The 26,841-nt window shown below is 41.1% G+C and overlaps 1 protein-coding gene across 3 annotated transcripts in view; it reads left to right on the top strand.

Moving 5' to 3' along the window:
• Positions 1-2,118: 2,118 nt before the first annotated feature.
• LMO3 (LIM domain only 3) overlaps positions 2,119-26,841 on the top strand; it is a 61,492-nt gene continuing 36,769 nt past the window's right edge. Inside the window, exons 1-3 of one of the 3 annotated variants that reach the window (XM_056340970.1) lie at positions 2,119-2,301; positions 2,521-2,586; positions 10,249-10,462. In XM_056340970.1, the coding sequence (XP_056196945.1) occupies positions 10,257-10,462 (206 nt within the window). In that variant the 5' untranslated portion in view covers positions 2,119-2,301; positions 2,521-2,586; positions 10,249-10,256. Of the gene's footprint in view, positions 2,587-3,524; positions 3,659-10,248; positions 10,463-26,841 lie in introns of those variants that run through there. The other 2 variants (XM_056340969.1, XM_056340968.1) reach the window with 2 other exon arrangements.

Genomic DNA, 26,841 nt, shown 5'->3' with positions numbered 1-26,841 from the left:
AATTAGATCTGGGTGTTTGTTCCTTTCTCTTTCCCGCACACGCACATGCACACACATACACACACACAAAGTGACAAAGTGGTTAATGTCTTTGCAGGTTGGTGTTGACATCGGGTATCTTATTGCCACAGTCCAAATAGAGTACTAATTACTGCGAATGATGTCACCGTAGGCAGAGGAATAATCCCATCATTTAATTAGTTGAATGATTTAAACAAAGATTTGCATAGATGCACTAATCAGTTGCCATGAATTACAGAGCAGCAGTTGCCAGCGAGGGGTAACAGATCATACAGTTGGAGGGAAAAAAAAATCTCATCTCCTTGAACATAATTAATTTAATTGTCCTCATTAGCTGTACCATTTGTTTTGATTTTATTTCTCCCTTTCCCCACACATAACTTCTCCCTCCCTCTTTTCTTCTCCTTCTCTGAGTGCATTGGTGGAGAGAGGCACACACACACTCACACTGCTGTATTTTCAGAGTGGTTGTGGCAGAGGTAGTCTATAAACAGGGGGAAGTGAGGCTCTTCTGAGTGTATGGGTGCGTGCAGGAGAGAAGCAGGTTTCTGTCAAGTTTTGCTTTTCTCTATGTGCAGATCAAGTCAGCAGAAAGGGGCTCTATTAGTCTGCTGCCTCTGATTGTGCTTTTCGGGTTCTTGCTCAGGTTGGTTGTGGCTGAGTTTTGTTACTACTTAGAGGGAGAAGGGGGCAAGAGATTCAGAAATTGTTCATTGCACAGTATGCTTGTTCCAGGAACCTTTATATATATCTATCTATTAAAAAAAAAAAAAAAAAAAAAAAAAAAAAAAAAAAAAAAAGAGGGGGAGAGAGAGAAGCTTACTGGGGGGGGGGGGGGGGGGGGGACGACGACGGACGGACGACCTGTCCTAAACATATGCATTTCTGAGGTTGCTTTGATTTTTATTAGAACTGCTGGATTATATGAGGGAGGGGTGTAGACAGCAGAGTACTTCAATGCTTTTAAATCTTTCTTGGGTCTTGAAAGACTTCTATAATATGAGTGTCATTCAAATTTAGGGTATATTGTAAGCTGACATCTATCAAAGCTTTGTGGAAATCTAGTGTGGTGCTTCTAATAGCAGACAACAGATATTCACTTTGAAGTCTGAAAACTGCATTCACAAATTCTTAATCTGGTCTTTCTCCACATGCAGATGGCTCTTAGAGAAGATGCTTTGGATTTTTTTAACTTTATTTACAGTAGGCTAGGCTCAACATCTTTATTATAAAACACGAAGAAACGATCATCTGCGAGCGTGACTGACTATCAAAGCGTGCTGTACCTCTTCTGTGTTTGCATGTCTGTCTGTCTTTCGGTCAAGGGTGTTCAACACCTATAACACGCCCGTGTCTATTATTCTTTCTTTTCCCCCTCCACCACTAGGTAGAGAATCAGGATCTGTCTTCAGCTCCTGGGACGAGGATCCCGGAGGGGGAAGCGGCTTGTCTTCCTTCAGCCTAAAAAGTGCGGCGCGGGGGGCGGCGGGGGCGCGGGGGCGCTGCCGGCGGCGGGCGGGCGGCCGGGGACCGCGCCGGGGGACGCGAAACTTTCACGCTGGAGTTTCCACTCCTTCCCGAGCAGCCCACAGCCAGCGCGCAGAGGCAGCGTTTCACCTTCAGGGATTTTTCCTCATTACTCATTAATAGAGAGATATGTATCTTGCCATTTCTCTCTCTCTTTTTTTTTTTTTTTTTTGCGTAGGCAACTTATTTTATTTAAGCAAAGGAGGGGGGGGGGGGGGGCGGGAGGGGCGACGCTCCCCTGTTTCCCCGGGTCTGTTTCTGGAGCACTCTCTGGGAAGGTGATCCTGAGCCGCTTCAGTAGAGGTCACTTGTGTGTGCGTGTGTGTGTGTCCCTGGTGTTTGTGTCTAGCATATGCATGTGGTTTTGCTGACTGCACTTGCAGGCTTGTAAATTTTCACCATGGGAAATTACCAACAAAGCCCAATCTGTCTCCTGGCTGCTTTGCACTTTCGAGGGCGGCTGTACTTGAGCAAGCTGCAGAACGAGAGAGAAAGAGAGAGGGAGAGAGAGAAAGGGGGAGTTGGGAGGGGGGAGAGGAAGGGTGGGTGGAGGGGGAGAGAGGTAAATAGCCTTAAATCGGAAGGGAGCTGCTTCTCTGTGGTCCTCCACAAGAGCTGCCTGGGCTCTGCTGGCTCAGTAATAACTGAGTGACCTTTTCTTTTGCTGTATTATGTCTGGCTGGTAAGGGATTGCATTTTGCAGCTGATAAAGCCCTGACTTCATTCAACTCGGCTCCTCACACGCTGCTTTAGGTAAGTTGTCTTCAGCCAGGACGGAGACAGACAGCCTTGGACTGCAAGATACTAAAAGGAGGACACCTGTAGCTCGGATGCGGTCAACACAATTACTTGGCGGATCCTTGAGGACCTCATTATTTTAAACTTAAAGAATAGCGATCTCCCTCCCCATCTCTCCCACCCCCTCTTTATTTTTTTTTCCCCAAACAATGCTTCTTTTTGACCTTTTCCAAGGAGAAGAGCTACAAAGCAGCCACTGTGCTTATTGAACTGCCTCCCCTGTATCGCTTAATTGAGAAGGTAAGTGAGGCAACTGTGTACATAAGCTTTGGGTCATCTGTGTATGTGTGTCTGCATCACTCTCTCTCCCTCTCCCCTCCCTCTCTCTGAGTCATAAGCCGGGGCTGCAATACACACACACACACACACACATCTCTGCACTGCAACTTTCACTCAGGCTGCAGCTCTGCTGAGACTGTTTTGTTTAAATCATGTGAGGCTTCATTATTTTTATGATGAGACATGAAATACATGCAAGCGGAGGACGCTGAGCGAAACCCATCCAACTGTACGTCTCGAGAAATAGCAGTCAAAGTTAACAATGAATTGCAGCGCGTACACACACACGCACCGGTTTTATTGTTATTTATTATTCTTGCTTCTTCCAGAGCTTCTCGAAACGTGCTGTCAATTATCAAGGGGAGTCGGTTAATTTCCCACTCCCCGGCTTTAATCCACAAGCCTCCCCATACAGCAGTTTAATTTGCAACTGGTTCGGTGCAGGGTTAACCCTTTGGGCAGAGCGGAGGGAAGAGCGCGGCTGCTGCCGGGGGGGGCGGCGGGGACGCGCCGGGCGCACACGGGCTGCCGGGGTCCGGGCTCACGCAGCCTCCCTTGGACCGGCGTGGGAGATACAGCCAGGCTGCGGTTATGAAATAGTACTTCTGTCTGCGATCCTTTCTCTTTTTTCCCCTCTTTTTTTTTTTTTTTTTTCCCACCACCACCCCCCCCCGCCCCCTTCTCCCTTCATACCCAGCACGATATTGGTATGCTAACGCCGCATGTGACAGTTTAATCAAACCCATTTGTTACAACAAAGCTAAGAGACCACTGGGATTATAGGCTTACGGGCAGAGTTCGGGGAGCATGTGGCTTTGTCGCTCGCCACCGCCGTGCGCGGCCGCCGGCTCGGGGTGTGCCGCCCCCCGCCCGCCCCCCCGCCCCCCGCCGGCTGCGGCGCGCCGCGCTCCCGCGCACTTGACCCGAGCCGGGGAGGCACTTGCTACTTTTGCCGGGATTTGGTGCTTCAATGAGAAGGAGCTCTCCAGGCGCCCGTAAATCAACTCATTGCAGAAAAAGGAGAAAAGTTTTGGTAAGGCGGCGGTCTCTCCCGCTGCAGCGCGCACCGAGCGGGAGCGGTGCGCTGGGAGAGGGGGCGCGGGGGGGGCGGGGGGGAGCGGGGCTCGTTCCTCCGCGACCCTGAACGCGCTGCCGTAGCGAGCGTCTGTGTGTGCGTGTGCTCTGAGGAGACCCGAAATACCGCTGCCTTGGACAGCTGCGTAGGACTGCTGTTCAAAGCAATTAATTGTGCTAGGTGCAACAAATATCGCTACATGCTTCGCCGCCACCTCCCTCTCCCCTCTTCCCCCCCATCGCCCCCATCCCTGTGATGCTTGAAAAGGAATTATTAGCACAAAAGGCTTGAGCGTCTAACTCCAAAAGGGATTCTTTGTTGTAGAGTGTATGTTTCTTATTTATTTTTTTATTTTGCATGTGAGCTGCATCAAAATTGAACTCAGTCTTGCAAATCTCTTGTTGGCCTTTGCCAAGCACTAGCACTTTGCTGCCATGGTAACTGTAATTAAACTGATAAGAGTGGAAAAATGTCAGTATCTCTGAGCCTTGCAGCTGCATTGGAGAAAAAGGGAATCAAATTGGTTCCCAGCACCACTGCTCTAAAAAAGGATGGAGGGAGTGGGGGGGGCTGGGGGGGAGGAGGGCTGGGGGGGGACACGACAGGGGTAGGAAACATAGCTAAGCAGCTCCCGTCCCTGAGATCTGGGTACATCTATTTGCTGTGTTGTCCCTTAGGGGGCTGCAGCCTGCAGGGATGCTCTGGGCCAGTGAACAGACAGAAACAAGCTTTTAGGCCCCAATCTAGCTTTCAAAAAGAGAAGGGGAAAGAAGAAGAGAAATCTTTTGTTTGGTGTTTCTTGGCAATCGACTAGCCATGTTGGCCAAATTCTTTTAATCTGTATCACTGCTCCCAGCTGTGGGGACTGCATTCCCATTTTTTAGTTTTTACCTAACCTCTTCTCTTTTCTTTCTTTCTTTTCCCCCCCCTGCCTCCCAACCCACCTCCTTTATTAAAAAAATAAAGAAAAAACATCAGATTCCCCTATAGAAGAAGGGGCAGGAAGTGAAGTTTAGTTATACACCGTGGAAAAATTAACTCAAAAGTATACAGAAGAGACTATATTCAGAGCACTAAAATCCTTACTTTTATATTTTTTTAAAAAAACCTGAGTGTTATGGAGTTGCGGTTACTTTGTTGTGTTAACTACAGAAGCTGAGACTGTGCGGATGAATGGCACAGAACAAGAGAGCATAATGGAGGCAATCAACCGTTAGGCTGGTTCACAATGCAATCCAGGCAATTAAAAGCTCACCCAGAGTTTAAATGAAATGGTTCTACTTATTTCTGTGCACCACACTGCACAGGCTATTATTTATGTCTCTTTTTTTTAATTATGATTTCCCTTAAACTGTCAAATAACTCAGAATAGCAGGGTCTCGGAGGCAATAAGAATTTTCCCACAGAACAATTTACATGCCAATCTAAAACTAGTTACGACTCCTGATGTGCAACATGCAAGTTCTGAAATGTTTCTTAGCTTCTGAAACCTTAATATTTTTTCTAAGTCTGTGTGTGTATTGTCCTGAATTACTGGAGCTCTGAATGCTTTTTAGCATGAAGCTACAAAGTGAGAAGGCATCAGAAAAGTATTCTTTTTTATCTTCTACTAGATCTCTAACTCTCTTGTTGACTGCATGTTGTCTGGCAGTTTGCAGTCTTTTAAAAGACCAGTGCACTGATACTTAATTTGCTCCAAACTGATTTTTATTTTATTTTGTTTAAGTAAAGGCAAGTTTTCCCCTTTCTTGCTGTATATACTACTGTCTTTGATAGAGCTGTGTGCGTCCCTCTGCAATGGAAGTGGTGGTGGGGAGAGTGGTTTTTAAAAAGTTTTTCAGTGATCCAGTACATAATAATATCTAACCCTTCATCCCTTAACATGCTTTTCAAAGACTGTCTGTATCACAAACCAGAAACTGAGTTTCTGTGCGTCTTGTGCCACACTCAGCACCATCAGGGACCAATCCTGCTTCCAGATGCTACTACATCACTAACAAAATACAGTTCATTATGTTAGATCTTCATTCCCTTTGATTTTTGGGAAGGGTGATGATTGGAGTGAAATGGATTTTTGTTTCTCTGCCTTCCTCCAGGAGCCTCATTTAGCTTTTTCCAGCAATCTTTTCTCTTTATCCTGAAATCATAGTTACAGATCAGTTGACAGTGTTTCATCACACGATAATAACAATAAACCGGCAATGGGAGTCAGTTGCATCGAACTTATTTGGTGAGGACTGAGGGAAATCCAAAAACCTGCAAATCAGGTTATTAAGTTCTCCCTTCAAAAATCCTAAAGGTGGTGGATGGTGATGAAGTAGTCTTATTCCTGGCACAGCTCTGCAGTTTATGTGCAGTATCTTGGGGACTTGGGGATAGAGGGAGGGAGGGAGGGAATGGAGGGAAGAATAGAGGAAGCCCTTGGAAGCATATTTGGGTGAAAATAAAAAGGATTTGTTTGGACAGTGACAGACTAGGCACTGAAATAGACTAGGCACTGAAATTTCTCAGTTCTGAGAACAGATCTGCTCTGTGATGCAGAGCATGGGTAGAACTCTGCAGAACTGAAAGGAAAACTGGGTTTGATGATTTTTTTTAATTTTTATTTTTTTTTTACAGCCTGGGTGTAGCACTTACGGAATTGTATGTTTTTTTGGAAGTGTTCCGTAAGTTTTCCTTTCCTGGGGGTGGGGTGGGGTGGGGGGAGACGAGGGCAGCCAGGCAACAGTGCTGTGTGCTGCTACCTGATATTTCAGCAGCAAGCAGTTCGGATGGTTTTGTGGGTGCTGTCAACCTTTGAAGGGGTCCTTCTGCTGTCCTAAGAAATAAATGGGTACTTAAACCACAGCCTGTGAAAAGCTGGCTGACAGTAAGCTGCAGGTATTCTTACTGCCAAATTAAGAGAGCACTAAAAATACATGAGCGCCTATCTGAAAAGTATAACTGCATTGGAGATCTTATGGGAACGTTAAAGGGAAGAGAGATGGTCTGTGAGATGATCTGCATTAAGGTGGCTCATACAATACAGAAAAAAGGAATAAAATGTTTTGTTTTCAAAATTAAGTGATTTAATCCAGGGCATGTGAAGAAATTGCATCTGCAAAGAATTCGGAGATATGTAAAACGCTTCTTGGAGTGCTGTTTTGTGCTCTGTTTTGTTTAGAACCTTTCTATGCTTCAAAAAAAGAGTAACTTTTTTTTTATAATGATGCCGTAGTTTGGGGATTTTTTTTTAAAAAAAACCCCTTTCATTAAAATAGAAGTGGCTTCATTGCAAGTAAAATGCGAAAAGATCAGACCTATCAGAGCAGAAAAGCATTCCTTCCCTCCAAAAACTGCTGCAGATTGAATTCCTAATCTGAAGATGCTGCCAGTGGGATGTCAGCACCACCTTCTCCCTCAGCCTCAGGAAAGTAAGAAGTGCAGGATTGCTAACACTACTTCCAGGGGCTGTCTGCCCCTTTTTACTCAGCTCTACACGGAGAGTTTGGGCTAACCAACATGAATGACAGCGCTCCGTCTAGTTTTCTCATGTATCAAAAAATCACAAAAACCGTGCAGGGGTATCTGCAAGATTGTGCAAGCTGCAGTTTTATTTATAATACTGTAACCTTGTGTTTGCAGCATATACCTCAGGAATTATCAGGCTGGATTATTGCAATTTGCTCAGATATTCGCTTGTTTAGCGGTGTTTCTGTAGCATGTTATTCCCTTCAGACAGCACAGGACAGTAGATCAGCCTGGATCAGAGACTGTCAGCCTCCACACTCTAACCCGCTTCCTTATCAGGAGACAAAATTTTTACATTAAGATTTTTTTCTTTAAAGCCTTTAACTGTGCTAGCTCCTAGTTTATCCTGGTTTCCCTCAAGCTAAAGATTAAAGTCCTACAACAGCCCTTCATGCTTCTGAACTTATTCTACTGAGTTCCAAGAAGTTGATACAAATTGTGGCCAATTTTATGCGTTTGTCCTCTATGTGGCTGAAGAGGGGGGCTGGGAATTAGCCTGTTGTTGGCACTTAACAGGTATTTATACTCTACGGTGATATGCAGCTTTACAGATTACGGCTTTTTGACCAAGCGAAAGTATTAAGAGTTGCAACAGGTCTTTCGTTTACAGTCTGATATAGTTACTTTAGCAAAATTCTCTGATCTTTTCCCTGCTTTTAGTCATTAATTTGTAGCCATGTTATTTTGTTGCCTCATGTATGTAACCTGGATTCAGAGGAGTTAGTTGGCAATTGAAAATACTGTAAAGGCTCAGTCTTTGTCTCATGGTGCTTGCTCGAGAGAAGAGGTGCGTGTGTTTGTTCCCAGATCTGCCACAGACTCACTGTGGAGTCCTGTGCAGGTCGCTGGATCCCATCCTTGTGAACGAGGAACAGATCTTACCTACTTGTAAATGGTGCAGGAGCTATGAGAATAGCTTTGGCTGGGGAGTAATGGGAAGGCAGCAATGCATTTTTTTTATACCTACTGGTAGAAAAATACAGACTTTATGCTTTTGTTACGAGCTTTGTACGTTATGCAGCAATACTGCTGTGGTACTTCAGGGTGCCTACTAGGAGAGCTGTCTACATATAACTGAATGGCTTATTTAACAGATAAATAGATCACTCCAAAATGTGTAATAGAGTGTGTTGCAAAGGGGGGAGCAAGGCTGTTATGTTCATACGTCACAGTAAAAATTATTATTTCTAATTTACTGATCAGCTTTGCAGGTGAAACTTGGGAGTTCAGCTTGGCAACCTTGGAAAGCCACCTAAACTAGCTGTACAGTTGCTGTGGTCCACATAAATTCAATGTGTTCAACATACACCTAGAGAACCCTGGGACACCTCAGCCGGCATAGCATTTAGCCTCTTGTCTTTGTAGCGCTAATACCCATGAAGGCACACTGTAGTGTTGCTTCGAAGATTACACTCATTTTTGTGTTTTCCTTATGAGAGCATTTTAAAAAACAAACCAAAACCAAACCAAACAAAAATCCAAACCCCTACTTGTTCATATTCTAGCTTCTTGAGCCTGCATGTTTGTAGTGGTGTCTTAGAGCACTAGCTGAGATCTGGTGATGGAAGCTGGGACTGTAAAGCTTCCTTAACAGTAGGTAGTACAGCATTCTTGATGAGGAGCTCTTGAATTTTCTTCCTTGTTACAAGACTCTTATTTGACCTTTCCCAGTCTCTGCATAATAACACCGTGCCATACCCTGAATTTTGGGGTACGATTTACATGTTGGCAACAGAATTAATTCCCCAGTCTTGACAAATTCTCATTGTAATATTCAGATGCACTCTAACGAGTACCATTTTTTAAGCTACATCTCTGATTGGCTTTAAAACAGTGAGATAACCTAATAATTGAAAAGCATGTCAGTTCTTTCTTTCTCTCTGGTGCCTGTTTGATGTCCAACAAATCCACAGGGCTATGATTCTGCTTATTCTAAGAAATTACTTTCAGAGAATTGGTCTGAGTGTAATGGGATGGCAGCTCATGCGATTAACCAAGAGAGAGCAGTCTGTAAGCACTTTGGGGCAGTGACCTTCTCTCCCCATTTACTGTAAAACTGAGGGCAATCGATTTTTGTATGGATCTCTGGAAGCTGGCTGCGGTGCTCTGCGTACCATTGCTCAACTGTGTTCCACTTTTACCAGTTCCCCCCTTTAAACAGGCGTTCAAGTGTTTGAATTGTTATTTAAATGCTCTCTGCTATTACACCAAAAGGTATACATACTGAATGGATATTGCTGTACTCCTTGTCCTGAGCTAGCGGTTGGCTAAAATTGGGATTGGAAAGTGGGGCAGAGGGTTTTTTCTATGTTTGGGGTTTTTTCCCTTGGTTTTCATTGACAAACTAGCGATCTCTGACCTTGTCCAGATTATTTAAAATCAGATTTTTCACAAGGTCCTTACACTGGAGGTTGTAACTGGAGATGTTGGTACTGAAACCTCTGGAAATCTGATCACTTAGTTCATGTGTCTAACAAGAACTGAAATCTTAAAAAGCAAAACACCCCCCTAGCTAACACCAAAATGTGTGTCAGACCTTGAAAATCCAGCATTGTGCCTCCGATAGCTTCAGTCTTTTCTCCTTTAGAATCTGGAGTGCTTTCATATTTTATAAAGGTAATGCAAATAGGTCCAAATATGGAGAATTTAGCTATGTTTGCCATCATAGATATGCTGTTTATTTAAACTTTTTGTTGCTAAATATTGAATAGTTTGGGCAAAAGTGGATGAGTTTTCAACTGAACTGTTTTAATTTTTCATTTTAATTTTTTTAATCCTGTTTATTTTCAGCAAAGACACTAGGTAAATGAGGTGTTAAAAAGAAGCTGTGGAAATTAGAGCAGAAGAAGTTTCTGCTCTCAAATTTATCTTAACATTGTTTTCAGCTTGCTGTGGACTATCTAGGTTATTTCATCTACACCACGGCTTTTTTAATGAACTGGGTGTGGGGGGAGTGGCGAGGTGAAGGAAGAAAAGGGCAAGACTAGCACTGGAGAGAGTATTTATTTTCACTCTTTTCTTGTCTTGTTGTGTTTCAGGTATACAAATGCTCTCAGTCCAGCCAGACACCAAGCCGAAAGGTTGTGCTGGCTGCAACCGTAAGATTAAAGACCGGTATCTTCTAAAGGCCCTGGATAAATATTGGCATGAAGACTGCCTGAAATGTGCCTGCTGTGACTGTCGCCTGGGGGAGGTGGGCTCTACCTTGTACACCAAAGCCAACCTTATCCTTTGTCGCAGAGACTATCTGAGGTAGGCCACATCCTTCTTATGTTGACTGACAAACTTGGCAATTCTGTTCAGTCCATCCTATGTCGTCGCTATTGCATAAGTGGTACGTGAGGGCTGCAAGGCCAAGTATATGCAGAGGATGAGAAAACAAGTACTGAAATATGGAGATAAACAAAAAATCTTATCAAAGAGCACAGGTAACCAGGTCGTGCAGGTGGTTGCCAGCTTTCTGATGCTAATTTGGGGGTCCTGTGCTTAGGGGAGGAAGAGAGTAAACCTCTTTCAGACTTCCCACAGCACTGTGCTCTGGAGGGGCTGGTGGTCTTCTCCTCCTAGCATCATGGTGGTGGCCAGGCATAGGGGCCTGAAACCCCATGTGTGGTTTTCTCGAGCTCCAGTGCAGGGTTTGAGTTCTGTAAGTGAGGAGTGCTCCACTCGTCTTCACTTACCCACTTTCATCCTCTTATTTTGCCAAGGGATTTCATTTGTGGCACTGGAAGCTTTTATGAACATTGCCACTTAGCTGTTAGAAGGTGGACCAAGATGACCAACTGTCCTCCCCGTGCTAAACAACTGTGCAGCTAGTAGGCTCAAACCCATTCTTGTCCTGATTTAACTCCGTGACCTGGGTTGCTGGGTAGCCTGTTGCCACTTCTCAGAGACAGCAAATCATCGCCTGATTTTCTATCTTCTTATTTGCTTGTGGACCTGGTTCTCAAAAGTATTTGAGGTGTAATTCATAGCAAAGTACTGAGGAGCAAACACCCGGCTAGTTTATTTGCAGATTGTATGTGAATAAATAGGGCTACTTTGCAGAAGCTGAGTTTAATCAGGAAGTTTAGTCTCCCTAGGCTCTCAATAGTAAATAGAGAGAAAAGGCTCCTCCGGGGTGATTCAGAGCACCTATTTCCTATAGGAGCACCTTTCCTTTGTTCCCTGTGGAGGGGGCCTAATGAGACTAGCTGCTCCAGGCTAATGTGAACTTCTGGGAATATTTTTGCTGCCCCTGTAGTGAAGCCTTTTCCTTTTAAAGGGACATTCAAATCAGTAATACATTGGGGAAAAATTAAAATTCTCTTTGAATGTGTAAACTCAAAAGTTCCGTTTAAGCACAGGTACCAAATAGGAGGTTCCCACACACTGATCAGTTCGTAGGCTGCAAAACACGGGTAGGTTGGAGGAACAGGAATCAAGACTAAAGTGTTAACAGCTATTGGTACTTGGACTCTCCGTGTTTTAACCTGTTGTTTCTGGAGTGGAACAAATCCATTCACAAATGCGTTGTGCATTTGTTGATCTGGGGCTGCAAGGCAGACCAGGTTCTTTAGTTGTGGACTTGGACTACTTAGTGGTACAGGTGCTCTGCTGCCCATAAAAACTCTCAACTGAATGCAAGATAGAGCACTGGGAATTTAGCATAGTCTGCATCTTAAAGCCATTGTGTTAAAACTGCCAAAAAAGTAGGTAATAAAACCTGACTTCCACAACCTGGCAGGGAACTGTTTAAATAGAAGGGAATTGTCATATGTGAACCTAGTTCACTTGTGATCTTGAAGCATGTGTCTATAGAGAGGGGTCAGAATGGTTTCTGGGGAAGGTAACATCCTAATTTTTAAAACCCATTTTAAGAATCTTTCTACAACAAGTGCCTGCAGGACTGAGAAAACTCTGCTATGGCTGTTTGATCCAAGTTCCGTATTTACTGGAGACTTTGAACTTACTGAATTTCCCAAGTGCTAGTGCAGTGGATCTAATGTTTTAAAATCAAGTGTCTAAAATAAAAACCAGAATTGTTCTAGTAGTACAGGTATGAGCAAAGCATTTCCCCGGCACAGATGCATACACACACACACACACACACTGTTGCTCTCTCGTCTTTGAAAGTCTAACAGCAGTAAATATTTTGCTAACAGACTGTTAAAATTCATACAGTCTCTTTTCTCTGAATCATTTAGTATTTTCTTATCTGTTATGACCACATTAAAAACTGGTCAGCTATTTATTCATACACAATATTTACTTTTGCACCAGTGAAACCAGCATACATGAGAAGTCCTATAATCAGTTTTAAGATGGTTCTGGGTTTTGTCTTTGGGTTTATCAAGTCTTAATGAAGCTATCTTGTCATGAGCCTTCTTTTTAGTGGTACTTGTGAGTGCATAGATTTAAGCTTGGTATTTACACTAAACTTCAAACTGATGCACTTAAGGTAATTGCAGATAGTCATCTGCCTCATTGCATCTTATCTGCTTAGTTATACAGTGAACCTATAACAGTGATCTGTAGATCACTTGCTAATACAGAAACTAGTTAATGTTCTCTACCTCTGTAGGCAAACAAGCTTTCATATTTAGCAACTCACTTGATATTAATTTAAAGAAAAATTACTTTGTACTAATGATCAGATTAGGGTTCGATTACAGTTTCAAACTACCCTCTCAATTTTTTTTTCTTTTTAACCGTAAAGGGAGTCTTTGCTATATATAAAACTGTTCCAGCTTCCTATTAATTTATGTGGTGCCCTCTAGAGGATATGTGGCTTGAATGATACTATAAAGAGTAAAATTGCTTATTAACTTGTCTCTCTGTGTTCATTATGCCTTTCAATAAGACAGCCATTCCACAGATGCTATAAGCACTAATGTAGCCAGTTTGGGTGCTTTAACATTCATGGTTAAATTTGCAAACTGTGTGATTGTGTCTTTGGCTATTTGCAAAGATACTTCAGTAGCTCTCATTTAGAGATGCCTGCCAAAAACCTAAACCCTCCCTCGGCCCTGATACACGTTCTTGTTCTGCATTTGAGCCCTGAGGTACCTGCTTTGAGCTCTTTATAAATACTCTGTATCTTCAGGACTTCAAAACTTGCTTTGCTTTAGTGTTCTCCTTTGGTAAAATTAGTTGATTTTACTATATTAAAACCTTTTTCTTGGGGGGGAGGAGGGAGTTGAGGGGGATGGAAGAAATCTTTAATGAGGTAATGAGTTTGGAAGATGCTTTGAATGTGAGAGGCTTTACTCTGGAATCTGCTTCATATAAACCGCTCCAGTGTTTTCAGAGGTGGTGTACAACACCAAGGGTATTAGGGTGGCCACAGCAGGAATGAACTCTGTTTTGTTAACGAGGATGAGAACTGACTTGAGTAAAGAAAGGACTCAATGATAGAAATAACACACTCTGTAAAAATGATATGCAGAGTATAATTCCCCTGCAGGCTTCTGTCTCCTGCTTATATGCTCTTGGGTTAGAAAGTGAAGACTTAATGTAAGGAATTTAGGCTTACGCCAATATTTCAAGTCCATCTACAGTAAGTGAAATATGTAAGAAGGTTCTCCCCCCCCCCCCCCCCCCCCCCCCCCCATTTTTCCCTCCAGAGCTGTATGGTGACATCTTAATGTATCAGCCTATCCTGCTCTGTCCTCTCTTCTGACTGGCAGCACGTCCATTTACAAGCACAATATTCCCTTTGAAATCTATCATTACTGCCATTAATGACCAGTCGTTATGTTAACAGCCCTTGGGCTGTTAACATGTCAAACTGGTTGTTAACTGGAATGTTATTACTTATTTAAACCGCAGGTATGAGTTGTGTGAAATGTGCGCGTTCTGGGCTGCTCCTGCTCAAAACAACAGGGAAACAGCGGAGCGTTTGCCTTTGGGGTGCCAAGGGATTTGCTTTCTGTTCCATCTGCTCGTTTGATTTCTGCATATTTGTGCGGTCCTCCTACCCCTGGGCAGCCCCCTAATTTCAGGTGCAACTGTGTGCAATCCTGTCTTTTAGCTTTGTGTGCAAATGGGCAGCCGTGGATATTTCCAGATGCACAGTAATGCCTGCCGCACATTTGAGATTAATATCTGGCCCCTAAAAGTGTAAAATGAAAGACCGACAATTACATGTAACTCAGTTGTATTAAATAATGAGCTTCCTTGGATGCAGCGAAAATATGAAAGTACAGCTGTGCGAAGCTAGTAGCAATGTAGGTCAATCACCCTTTTCACTTAGGTTTTTAACTACGCAAACCCTGCTGAGCGACCAATGACTACAAAGTGCTGTTTCATTCCTATTTAATTTTGGCAGCATTTTACTGAAGAGCAGGCATTCATGCAGCTAAATTATCTTCACCGTTTCTGGTTTTAAGTCCAGCTCCATGACACTAAATGTTGGAGTGCATATCTCTTAGTAAACACAAAGAATATGGTTTCTGATTTTTTTTTTTTCAAATCCATTTCTTAACATGGAAATTGAATTAGAACTTTTATTACTTTTTGCATAATTTCCCTAGCCAAGCAAAGAGATTATAGGAAAAAGATTAACAAAACTAATATATTGGGGTGAAATTCTTGGCCTTAAAACACATCCAGAACCTTTTCAGGGATGGGGAAGATGGTGACTCAAAAGTTTACCACCCCCACCGTCTAACCTTGGTATTGATTTCAATCGTAAACACGCTGCAGACTTTAAAAGTACCACTGAATGGCTATGAAAATGAGTAGATCACTATTCCTGAGGAAAGGGGCAGGTAGTGTTGGGTCTTTTCTACCCCACTTGCTGGTTCAAAGACCTAATGCAAGCTAAGGTTTTTTAAAACACAGATATTAGATGAGATCTTGTAAACAATGAGATGTGACTACAGAAAGTAAGGTGTTCAACCATAAGCATCGTAAAGATGCTGTGTCTGTAAAATATTTAGTTTGTGAAAGGATGCAGACTGAAAAAGTAGAGTTTAGGAAACTGCCTTCTTCTGTACAACTACTTGCACTCTAAAGGCAGTTACTATTAAAAAAAAAAAATCTTATGTAGGAGCACTTAGACTTAACATGTCTTGTGGCCTTGTACTGATTAGAAGATCTTGTTTCTCTCTCGTGTCCTGAAAAGCGCACATTAAGTATTGCAGACACCTAAGACAATCAGTTCTCTTAAACGCACATATAAATCTATATGGGTATTTTCCCAGGTAGTGGGTTATAAGGTGTTTCCAAAATGACACCTCAGTATGATTCTTGCCCAGCTTGATTAAATAAGGGTAGATCTTTAAAGATTGAGGTGCACTGAGTTTTCAGGAATATTGAGGTATTTACAGAAGTGAGGCTTAAGAGAGCTTTGCTTTCTTCACTAAAGCTTTGTAGAACTGAACCTTATTTATACACCAATATCGTTGTTGCAATGCATTCAAGTATTCAAGGGAGTACTAGTTTGCAGGAATAGGACCTAAAATATTTTAAAGTATGCACACATACGGTAGATGCAGTGGTCTGCTTGTTCTAATTTTGCAGTGTGAGGTTAACATTCTTCTAAATTGACATGAATTGCACTATTTAGCAGATCTTAAAAAAAAAAAAAGGGGGGCAGGGGCGGGGCAAGAATACTCCCACTAACTGCCAAAGGTTTTGAAACCCTCCAAGCACCTTGACATTTGTTGGAAGGGGTAAGGGTGTACCACAAGGAAAGTAATGCACGTATGCACAGTTAATCTACCCAACTTGCAAAGAATAATGCTTTTGATTTAGTTACACTCTGGTTAGTTTAGCTTGTTCTTATTTTAGTTCATCTGTGATAGCTTTTAATAAGAAACATTCAATTAAGCTGTTAAAATTGGTGTTTAAGTCATGCTGAAACGCTGTAAAATATGTGTACTCAAGTTTGACGCTCTTCAGTAGTTCCATGTGTTTCACTGTATCTGCTGGTATTTTTCTTCTTCAAAGCTGCCAAATTTTTAATAATTGTTATTTTTAGTGGCTTTAAAATACACAGTTTAATTTCTGAGAATGTGAATGGTCCCTCTTATAAACCTTCTTGCAAAGCCAGATGCTTCTCATGTGTTGTCAAAATACCTCATTAACCCCCTGGAAATGTTCAAAGAATTTCAGGAGACTCTTCAGATGAAAGTACAGTGCCTTTTAAAGCCTGTCCTACAGCTCTTCATTACCTTACTTAAGATATGGTGGAAAGTTATTTTACTACAAAGATTTTGTCAATACCTAACAGCTTAATAAAGCTTAATAATAGCGATGATTTTGGGGCAGCCTAGGTAAGTCCGCAGTGCCAGAAGATGGGATAATGTTTTTGGTGAAAGAGCAGCAATTCATAGGTCTGCTTAATATTATCTGTAACCTCTTTAAAAGAAATGTAACTTTCTCGATTTTATCCTCGCTGAATTTTCCCTCAGAAGTGACTTTGTGACTAGTGGTTTTATGAAATGTTTAAAATAATACCCATATTAAAATGATTTACTTCAGGAGTAAATATCATCAGCTATATTATGATGTGGTTTCACATCCAAGGTTTAATTGGAAACTCTCTGCATTTTTGGCCAGAAGTATATGTGAAACAATGCATCTACGTGTAATGTAATAGAAGAATATTTAGCTCATATTGCCTAGCGCAGAGATACCTTTAAGGAATTCTGATTTCTGCTACATATCTGTTCCTTTAAAAAAAAAAAAAAAGCCAAAGTTATTTGTTTGAAATTTTAATTATCTTTTGGGGGCATTTTACCCAAAACTGAAAAACTAGTATCAACTATGTAATTTAAAAAAAAAAAAAAGTTTCTTACTGAATTTTGTTATGTTGTATATGCTATATTCTTCAATCTTCCAGGTAATTAATAGCATTCCTTCTTGATGTGAATGTTTGAATAATACGTAATAATCAAGATGTACAACACTGTTGCATGCTTTCAGCCCTCCTGACTTAAGTATTGCTTTCTGCTTTAATTTCTCACTGAATTTAAATGGATTCATGGTGTATTTGGAAACCAAAGTACATAGTATGTAATATTCAAGTGACTTCTAAATGAAATTGGTCTTAATTATTGCTGTCCTTAAGAATCCATATTTTGATTATACCTTACTGAATGCATTGTTTTTTTTGATGGCTAACTTCCTAATGGGTTCCTTAGTATAGTGATGGATTACCTAAGTAATAGTTGCAAGCTTACTTTTTCTTCTGGTCAAAATATTCTTGAATTTTTGAAGTTTTTCAGATACAAATATCTGAAGCAGTGAGTCTATGTTGTTAAAAAAGCTTTACATGTTTCACACATATTTCCCTTTAACATAATTCTGGTACTGTTGTTTTATTCCTTCCTGGGGCTGGTTCTTGCATATTCTGAATCAATTAGCCTTTTGACAATCAAGTCTCACTGTATGTGATTGGTACTTTTAGAAATGGCTATGGATAGAAGTAGATTAATGTTTTAAAAGAGGAAAGGCTGTTCAAGTTGCCTTTAGAATGTATTGCTCTTTTAGAGGTATGTATGAATCTATCAAATTATCATCTTCCTGAAAAAGGAGGGATGGAAGAGGTAGCTGTACCTGATGGGGGGGGGGAGGAATCTGTAGTGGGCTAGAAATAACTAAAATACGGATTTACAGAAACTGCTGGTTCCGCTTCTTTCTATTATTTAGGAAGGTATTCAAAACCCCTGAAACATATCCTGGGTCAAAAATTTTCAAAAGTAGCCTCAGATTTTGACCACATACCAGTGAAAATATAAATTACTTAAACAACAGGAATAAGTAGTTCAATCAAATTTGATCTTTAGCAAGCCATGTATCAAAATAAAACAATATGCAGCTAAGATACCTTGAAAGCTCTCCATCTGCATGATATCTGCACTATACTAATCTATTTATGCAGAAATCATGGTGGAATTCTGTACCCCACGTTACTTGCAATATGACCACAGTTCTGTCTCCTCTAAAATCACATAAGACAGACTTTAGATGTATGCTAACAGTTAAGCATCTTGATAGCCCCATGGCAATCAGTAAAGTTAGCTGCAGGCTTAATTTAAGCATGTGCTAAAATGCTATGATGGAGTGCCAGTATAGTGTATTCACAATTCTGTATATGAATCAAATCGGAACAGTAGCTACCAACAACTGGAGAGTATTTAGCATCTATTTTTTTCAAAGAGCACAATGGTCCCAATTATTAACTGCACAATATTTTCCTTTGGGATTAGAGTGAACCCTGCTTATCTAGTTTATAACAAAACACAACACAAGGGAACTTTTCACTAGCAGAAAATTGCTACTTTTTTATAAAAGAGAAGAGCATGTTCAGCTATGGAATGATGTTCCTTGGGAAATTCTTCTGCAGGTCTTGAGTGAAGTGTCATTCTGCAGTACTGGAATTTAAGCTCTTCATCTTTTTTTTTCTTTTCTTTTTTTTTTTTTTTTCCAAAAATGGTAATGACTTATGTTGGCACATAGTGGATAAAAGTGAGAATTGCTCAACATGCAAAGATTATTTTGGGGGAGGCAAGAGTAGATTTTTTTAGAATCCATCAAGGATTTTATTGTATCTTTTCTACCATTTGAGGGAGGTGAGAGTAAGTGAGAGTAAGTCGTTATACATTTAGATATACTGTAAGTGATGATATATTGGACTAGTTAGGAAGACGACATACTATACCAGGTAGCAAATGTCCCCTTGCTCCTTGTATTGCTGCTTTCATATTGCACCTTTGTTTTGTACAAAGCTCGAACCTGTGGACTTTATGTACAGGAGTTATCACTTTTCTCCTCTTGATACTAAAACTTGCAAAATGCTTGTGAATCAAACCTGACTTTTGTTGAGGACAAGCTTCCAAGCCATAAATATTGGCATACGCAGAGTCTCACGTTCTAGCTCAGTGAATAGTATTTATTATATTATATGAATAGTATTTATTATATTATAAACTTGCATTGAACAGTATTATTGTTCCACCATGGGACAAAATAAATGTTATTTTTATTTTATAATGTTATTTCTTTGCAGATACTTTAAGGAGAAAGACATATTAGAGCAAAGTTGATGCAAATACAGATTTAATAATTGATTCCCTCCTTTAAATACATCTGCTCTAAGAAACAGAGGACTTCATTATTGCTAATCAACTTCTAAAAATAGTTCTAGTAACAATCACTGAACTTGGTTTTGTCTGTTAGATAAAATTTTAGGGAGGATTTCTAGGTGCAGTGATTGTATAAGTGAGTTACAGGCTACAGATTAGGGATGGTAATAATTTCAATTACTGTGAATTATTGTCTTAGTTCTGTCACTATGGTTGCTTCTACATAAATCTTGGTTTTTTGAAGTCAGGACTGTTACCTTCAGAGCTACTACTCTTTCTCAAATTTTGCATTAAAAATTAAGATTTTTTTGTTTGCTTGTTTTAGATAGTAGAAAACTTCAAAATTTATCTTCCAATAAACAAATTGTATTTCTCCACTTTCTAATTTGTGTTAAACAAATTTTACACAGAATTTGGAAGTTTCTAGGATTTGAGATTTGGGCTTGCCAAAAAAATCCCCAAAACTCTTCAAAGAAATCTTTATAAGCCTAATGTGTCTGCCTTGCACAAGGTGTCAAGAAGGGGGAGGGCAGTCTCAATAAGGAGCTGTTCTGTACTAGTTTGTGCTGGCTTCCTTATTTGTAATATGATACATTTAAGAACACTTTATACTAAAATAACATTAACCCTAATCCTACAAATGTATACTACATGCTTGACTTGATGTACCCTGAATAATCCTATTGAAAGCTATAGGGCTTATTAATTTAGAAACATGCCTTAGTAAAGCCAAATATTTGACATTGGCATGGCTTTGCCTGCAAACCTCTTGAATTGCTGTGTCCTTGTTTTGCATATGCTACGTACTGTACTGTACAGTGATTACCCCTTAGCCACAGCATAACAGCCCTTCCAGGACCCCTGGTCAAGGGAAAGCTCAAAGCCACAACTATGCTCCTTGTCAGGCACCTTTTTGCCGTGTCTAGGATGTCAGTCAAAGTTTTGACACCTGTAACAACCTTGCCCTGTTTCTCTCTGATGGAAAGAGTGGTTCTTTGTATGCTAATCCTACATACCACTGCCCCCAAATCAAACTGCTAGTGGATGATTTTAGGGTCTAATTCTAGGCTTGTCTCTACAACCCATTGGCAGCTCATGGACCCTGCTCTCCACAGTTTCCCTGGGAGACAGTGGTAGGAGGTGGGACAAAACTTTATTAAAAAGCCCTGGGAGTCTGTGTTGATGTTTGTGCATCTTGGGTTCTCAATACACTCCCTCTTCATGCTCCAAAATTGTGCTAATGAACTTGTCCTGTGTACTTAGCAGCTTCAGAATTCTAGAAGGGTGTGTTCATTTTTATTAAGGTATTAAATTCATGCATTTTTTTGCTCCATGTAATATTAAGAAAAAAAATCCAGCATGTCTTTATAACAGGGAGCACTACAAAATAAATTTAAATATGTCTTTTCTGCTCAGAATTTCACTTCTTAAAACAATCTTAAAACCTAGAGGAAATGCTGCAAACATTGCAGCAAATGCGCTGGTTTTAATGAGCCTGGCTGTACACCGAAGTTAGCCAAGAGCGCTTCCCCCAGCACCTTCTTACCTAATTCAGTCATAATGCAGAGTGAACCGCTAGTAAAAAGAGCCAGCAAGCAAAACAAAGAGACATGACTACTTCGTGAGCACACATCCAACGATGGGTGTCTTCTGTGCTCTTTTGAGGTCTTTCATTACGATCCCTGATGTGTCCCTGTCAGGGTCCCAATTACTCTCCGTCTCCAGGTGCAGAACAGCCTGAGCATTTTCCTCTAATAGCAGTAACAGTATCTTACTACTTCTCTGTATTTCTTACATCTTCTAAGTAGGTTCTCATCTGATAGTTATAGACAATATATATATTTTATAAGAGCATACCTGAAATGCATAGGGTAGGTGCTAGCACCCATTGCAATTTCTTAAACAATTTGGCCATGGAATAGTTTGAGGCTGGGCACAAGTACAACCTCATCCTGCTATGGTGAGGAGACGATTGCTTTCATCCACTTCTTTTCCCTCCTTTTACAAATATACCTCCTCTACTAAAAGATCCTTAAGGTTTACTCTGAATAAAAGCTGGTATATATTTGTAAAATTAACTGTAATTTGCCAGATTATCGGTCTTGATAGGAATGTACTGTGTCTGAACAAATAACTCTGGAACAAACTATTGTAAGTAATCTTATTATTAATCACATAGACTTACTATGTTGGCAGATAAACAGTTTTCCTCATGACCTGTTGCAAAAGTAATTTCTATCTTTTTTATAATGTGTGTGTATAAATATATTTGTAATGTTATTTTAGCAGATGTACAACCACTGTATATTTTTTTTTTGTCTGATGCTTTCATTTTAACCGCCACAAACTCTTTTCTTCTGAGGCTCACCTTTTTCTCATAAGCTGATCCTTCTGATTTTAAGATGTGCTTTTTGGAAAAGTTAGTTCTTGCCATCAGCTCCTGCCTGCCTCCTGTTCGGCTTAGTTGTGCAATACTGCCAATATTAGTGTTGCATTTAGCAGAGTATCAAAAGCCTGGTGTAGGGACAAGTACTCCTTTTCTACCTCCCCCCCCCCCCCCCCCCCAAAAAAAAAAAAAAAAAAAAGAAAAAAATTAGAATGGGAAGGAAACAAATTTAGAAAATGATTGCAAGCATGTTTAGCATTCCAGAAAATCTTGCCTTAGTGGAAAGGTGTGATTCTTGTCATTGTAAGCCTGGAAACCACTGTCCCTGCAAGATATTTGACAACCAACCCTCTTACCTCCCAATCTTTGAAGAACTGTTTTATGCATGCTCCTAAGCACTGCTTTCTTGAATTCTTAAGCTGTAGCTGACCTCTTGTGGAATTAAATCTAACCTAGACGTGGTGTGCTTGTCTGTTGAAAAACACAGTTCCGTAGCCCCTGTGCTATAGTAGCTTCCAGCAGTCCCTTGCTTTCCAAATTGGGTGGTGATATCCAAAGATGGCATATTCCTGATAGGAGGTATAGATCAGATATTACCAGTGTATTTGCTGCCTGCCTCTTGGTTTGTCACAGGAAAAAAAAAAGCCTCCAACAACCAACATACAACAGTTACTGCTAATGCAGCCTCACTGCAGTGTTGCTTGTTGAAGGCACTACTATATAGGATGCACAGCAAAGTTCTTGTGCTTGCCCCTGCTTCAGTGGCACATGTCTGGTGAGCACTGTAGTCCTCCTCTTGTGTATGAGGGGCAGAAGTAGGTATGGCGCTGGTTTTACATGAAGAATCTAGAGAAGCAAAAGGGTTAACAGCTACACCTTTTTCTCTGTTTCCCTGAAATTTCAAAATGACAAAGATGACAGATATGTGATGCTGATGTAGGTGACTGTCCTTCCTCATCAGTAACATTTGGGGAGAAAAATGTATTAAATTGCAAATCTCAGAAAACTTGTCAAGAGAAGACAACATCAGTTGTTGTTAGATGGGACCCCTGCTTTCTCTTCCTAAAACTAAATGCAGTCACCAAGGCAGCTGCATCTGGGCAGATCACTCTTCCATAGATTTGCAGTCTTGCCGTCAGTTTTCCATCCTCCCTGTGCTCAAAGGGAACACCAGCAAACTGGACAACTCCCCTCTTTTTAGCAATTGGGAAAGAGTGACAGTTTGTGTGCTCCAAACTGAGAGGTTTTGCTGCAAGATTAATTCTGTAGATCCTCTGTCATTCTGGATGTGGGGGTGTGTTAACAGAGGCTGCCTATTGAATGCAGAAGTTTTGGTAAGGAAGAAATGTCTGCTGAGAGTAACCCAACATTTCTGTGTTCTCCATCACTGTTGTTACCATCCCTCCTGCTCCTCGCCAAAAAAAAAAAAAAAGAGAACCACCAAAAAATACAAGAAAAAGGTCCTATTGCATTCTACTAGCTCCTCCATGGTAAGATTATGAAAAATGTAACAGACACTCACTAGAAAACAGATGAATGCAGAAAGTCAGAAGATGGCTAAATTATGGCAGCAGACATTTGCATCTGCCAGATTTAAAAGAACACCAAAAGGCAGGCTAGGAAAAAACTTCTAGCAAAGGTACAAGAAAGAATAAAGGCTTGAAGTCAAAGCATGTTACTGTATTTGTCCCAACATAAATGATGTCTAGTCACACACATGATATTTATATCAAATGTTTCTTCTCATGGTCCTAACTACATTGAGCATGCTGTTGTTGCTTCCTTAATGCAATCTCCAAAGGTCAATTAAGTTAGAGAGTCAGGCTGATGAGATTAGATATTACTTTAAAAAATGACCAAAAAACCTGTGTTTGGAGACAGGCCTGAACATGTCTCCAGTATAATTCTGTCTGGTTTGCTCCAGGTTCCTGTATCTTTTCCTGGAAACACTGTGTGAACTGAACTGATCCACTTTAGCTCTGAGTGTGCCTTCTTGTTCTCTGGTGATAGCTGAGGTATCTGCATGTTCTTGGGGAGAGATGAGGGAGTCTTCTGGGCACAGGAATAAAATAAAATGGCACATTTAAGTGTATTTTTTTAATGCTCCAGGGAGATTTTACTATCTGAATTGTGTGCAATGAGCAGGGATTTTTCATTTCATACATCATTCACGATTTGCTGCAGTGATTCCAAAAAGTCACACAAGCTGAGTCGCTGCTTGCACCAAAGCACAGGGTTTTTAGTTTGTGAGTTTTAACAAAGGATGTCAGAGCTTTATTAAGGTTTCACCCAAAATTTGTAGTGGAGAGCTACAGTCTCAGGCATATGAGAAAAGGACAATGTAGACAATGGATACATTGTGATGATTATGGCAAAATGCAGCATGTTTTCTCCTTCTCCTTGTTTTCCCATTGATATTAGCTTGATGTGCAAGGAAGGTGTGCAGGTCCCCAGCTTTGTCTTTAGTCTACATATTAAAGTCTTGTAGTAGCACTAGCCAATTACTTTGTTTTACCTTAGGCTGTTGCACTGATACATAGCTGTGAGCAGCATGCGAAGTTTGCCTCTCTCTTTACCCTTGTGTGCATTTATTTAGGATTAGTCAACACTTTTACCAGCAGTTGTGCAGTGTCTGGGGTGATATACTAAAGGTGAGGTGATTTAAATCTAGTTTTATGGGTATTTGTCATCTGCTTTAGAGGCTTTGTAGCAAATACATGAATCTTTAATTGCTATAGTAAAATACAGTGGGTGGGGGAGAGAAACTTTTCTAGCAATGTCACCTATGGATGCAGAACTTAGACTGGCCTGTGTCTGTCAGCAATGTTGTGTGAGCATCTCGTTACATAGCAGTTACTCTCTGTGTGCCCACTGTGGGCTTTCTGGCTTTTTCTGTAGTCTCAAGAAATCAAGCAACCTAATTACCTGGCAGCCCTTACAGAACAGCTGTGTTAAAGACAGAGTTGTTACTGATGCCCTGACATTGCATTCTGTAGAAATGAAGGAATGCAGATGAGTCAGATTATTACTTTTTTTTTTGCTGGTTTTTTTGGTTGGTTTTCTTTTTGGTGGCAGAGTGAGCTGCATTCCAGTTTTGAGAGACTCTTCCCGGATAACATAACACCCACCCTCTAAAGGTGGACTACATAGGAGGCAAGTCTTCTGCAGGAGTTGGGCCAAGCATCCCCTGTACAAGGAGGTGCCCCTTCAAGGCAAAAGGGGGAAGCTAGATACAGTCTCAGCGCCCATGGTAGGATCACCCTGTACAAATACCCTAGGCTTTCATTATTATTTTTTTTTTTTTACGGACAGCAGAGTGGCTAAACACTTCCAGTCATGTTGTGAGGGGGTGGGAGAGGTCAGGTTGCAGACATGGCACATAATGGTCATGATGAGCAAAGACAAACTCCGTCCCTGGAAGGCTCTTGGCACAAGCTCTTTGAGCAATGTTGGTTGATGTGACAGTGCACCAGATTCTCCTTCGGCCTCTGTAGTGTTTTTTTTCTGATGGCCTCTTGTAGCCTGGTAGCATTCTGCTCTCTGTCCTTTCTGTTCGTTCCCAGCCTAGGTTTTCCAGTTACATGGCTCCTTTCTGTCCAGAGTAAGGGAAGCCCTGGTGGGAGCCTTCCCAGAGAGGTCCTACTGGAGGCTAGACAGACTATTCAGGAAACAGTTAAAAGGCCAGCAATTGTGATCCCATCCAGTGCCAAAGTTTCAGCCTAAGATTCTTGAAGTTAGTTTTGTACCCCTACAGCACTGCACTGCTTTGGCTGCCAAAGGAGCTCAGCATAATTTTGACAGGTCTATCCAGAACATCTGCTGTGAGCCCTCCTTTGGTTCTGCTGAAGCAGAGTTTGTAGGATGGGCCCTTGGAAGGGCGTTTATGGTCTCATTCCCCCATTCTCACGGCATTTCCCCCTTGGCTAGATGCAGGGCCTGCAGAGACCATTTATCCTGTTCCAGCCCCTTCATCTGGCACTTGGCACCTACAGGAGGGCAGGAATCTGAAAACAGGCTTTGTTATGACAGAGATCTCCAGATCTTGTAGCAGATGTTGCTAGCGAGAAGCAATTTTGTTCCAGCCAAACCTTCTTCAGCTCTGCTGAGGAGATGCATAGAGAATCTCATAAGGTTACAGGCTTTGGCAAACAAAACTCAGCATTTACCAATGCCAGCTACTACTCTCTGTATTTCTTTTTGAATGCTATGTAGAGCAAAAGATCTCTTCTCTGTCTCTGTGATACAGCTGTGAATTTCTCTTCTTTTAAAACCCCCACCTATTAAACAATCCTGACAACAGCCAACAGTTATCAGATGCAAAATGAACTATGTGCCTAGGATAAAGAGTTGTGTATCTGCCTCTCCTGATCGATCCACTGGACGTTTTGTATGCCAGTGCTTTAATTCAAAATATCCTGGGAAGTAGAAATCCCTGGTAATTTCTGTAACAGCCTTTTAAGAAGTCTTGTCACCTTTTAAAAAGGTATTTGCTTCCCCTTTTCTCTCTATCCCGCCCCAGCTCCATCCGTTGTTTGCTTTAACCTTATCCTCTGTATACAGACTGCTGCTTTACCTTGTGCTGCAGTCCTCTTTGCTTTGGGCCCAGATCTCACCAAGATATTTTTAGCTTACTTTAAATCAGTGTTTGTGATAATTCCTTTCCAATAATTCCCAGGAGCTAAAAAAAGCCTTTCCTTGTTTTGAGGGAGGAAGTTTTGCCTTACATTTGGACCTGGGACTGCATTATTTCTATCTTGCTGCCCAAAGTGTCTGTTCCCTTGAGGCTGAGAAAACGTCCTGTTCTGGTTTTTATAGTAGAGACAACAAAGATCTTGGGAGTGATTTACCTCCCACAGAAAATGTTTTTGCGGAGCAGTGTATTTACCTGAACTCTAAAAAATTAAGTCAATTCTGCTTGAATTCCTTTCTGACCATGATGATTCTTATCTCAAAGCAGGGGGAAAAGTCGTATTTTTTTAAAGGAACAATTAACAAGTCAATAATGCATCTGCGTAATTTTGTATACTTTGATTTAATTCTTGTGAATAATTTTCTGCATGTTACCCATCTATGGTGTTTGTAGTTTGGGGTGCTGCATGAAAGTCACATTCAAGTTCAGCAAAGCCGATGAGGTTTCTGAAAGTGCTCTGCACTCCTGCTGATATTTGAAA

The sequence above is a fragment of the Falco biarmicus genome, chromosome 5 (assembly GCF_023638135.1).
Source record: "Falco biarmicus isolate bFalBia1 chromosome 5, bFalBia1.pri, whole genome shotgun sequence".
NCBI lineage: Eukaryota > Metazoa > Chordata > Aves > Falconiformes > Falconidae > Falco > Falco biarmicus.
Note: the sequence above shows the minus strand (reverse complement) of the source record. Positions and strands in the feature narration are given on the sequence as shown.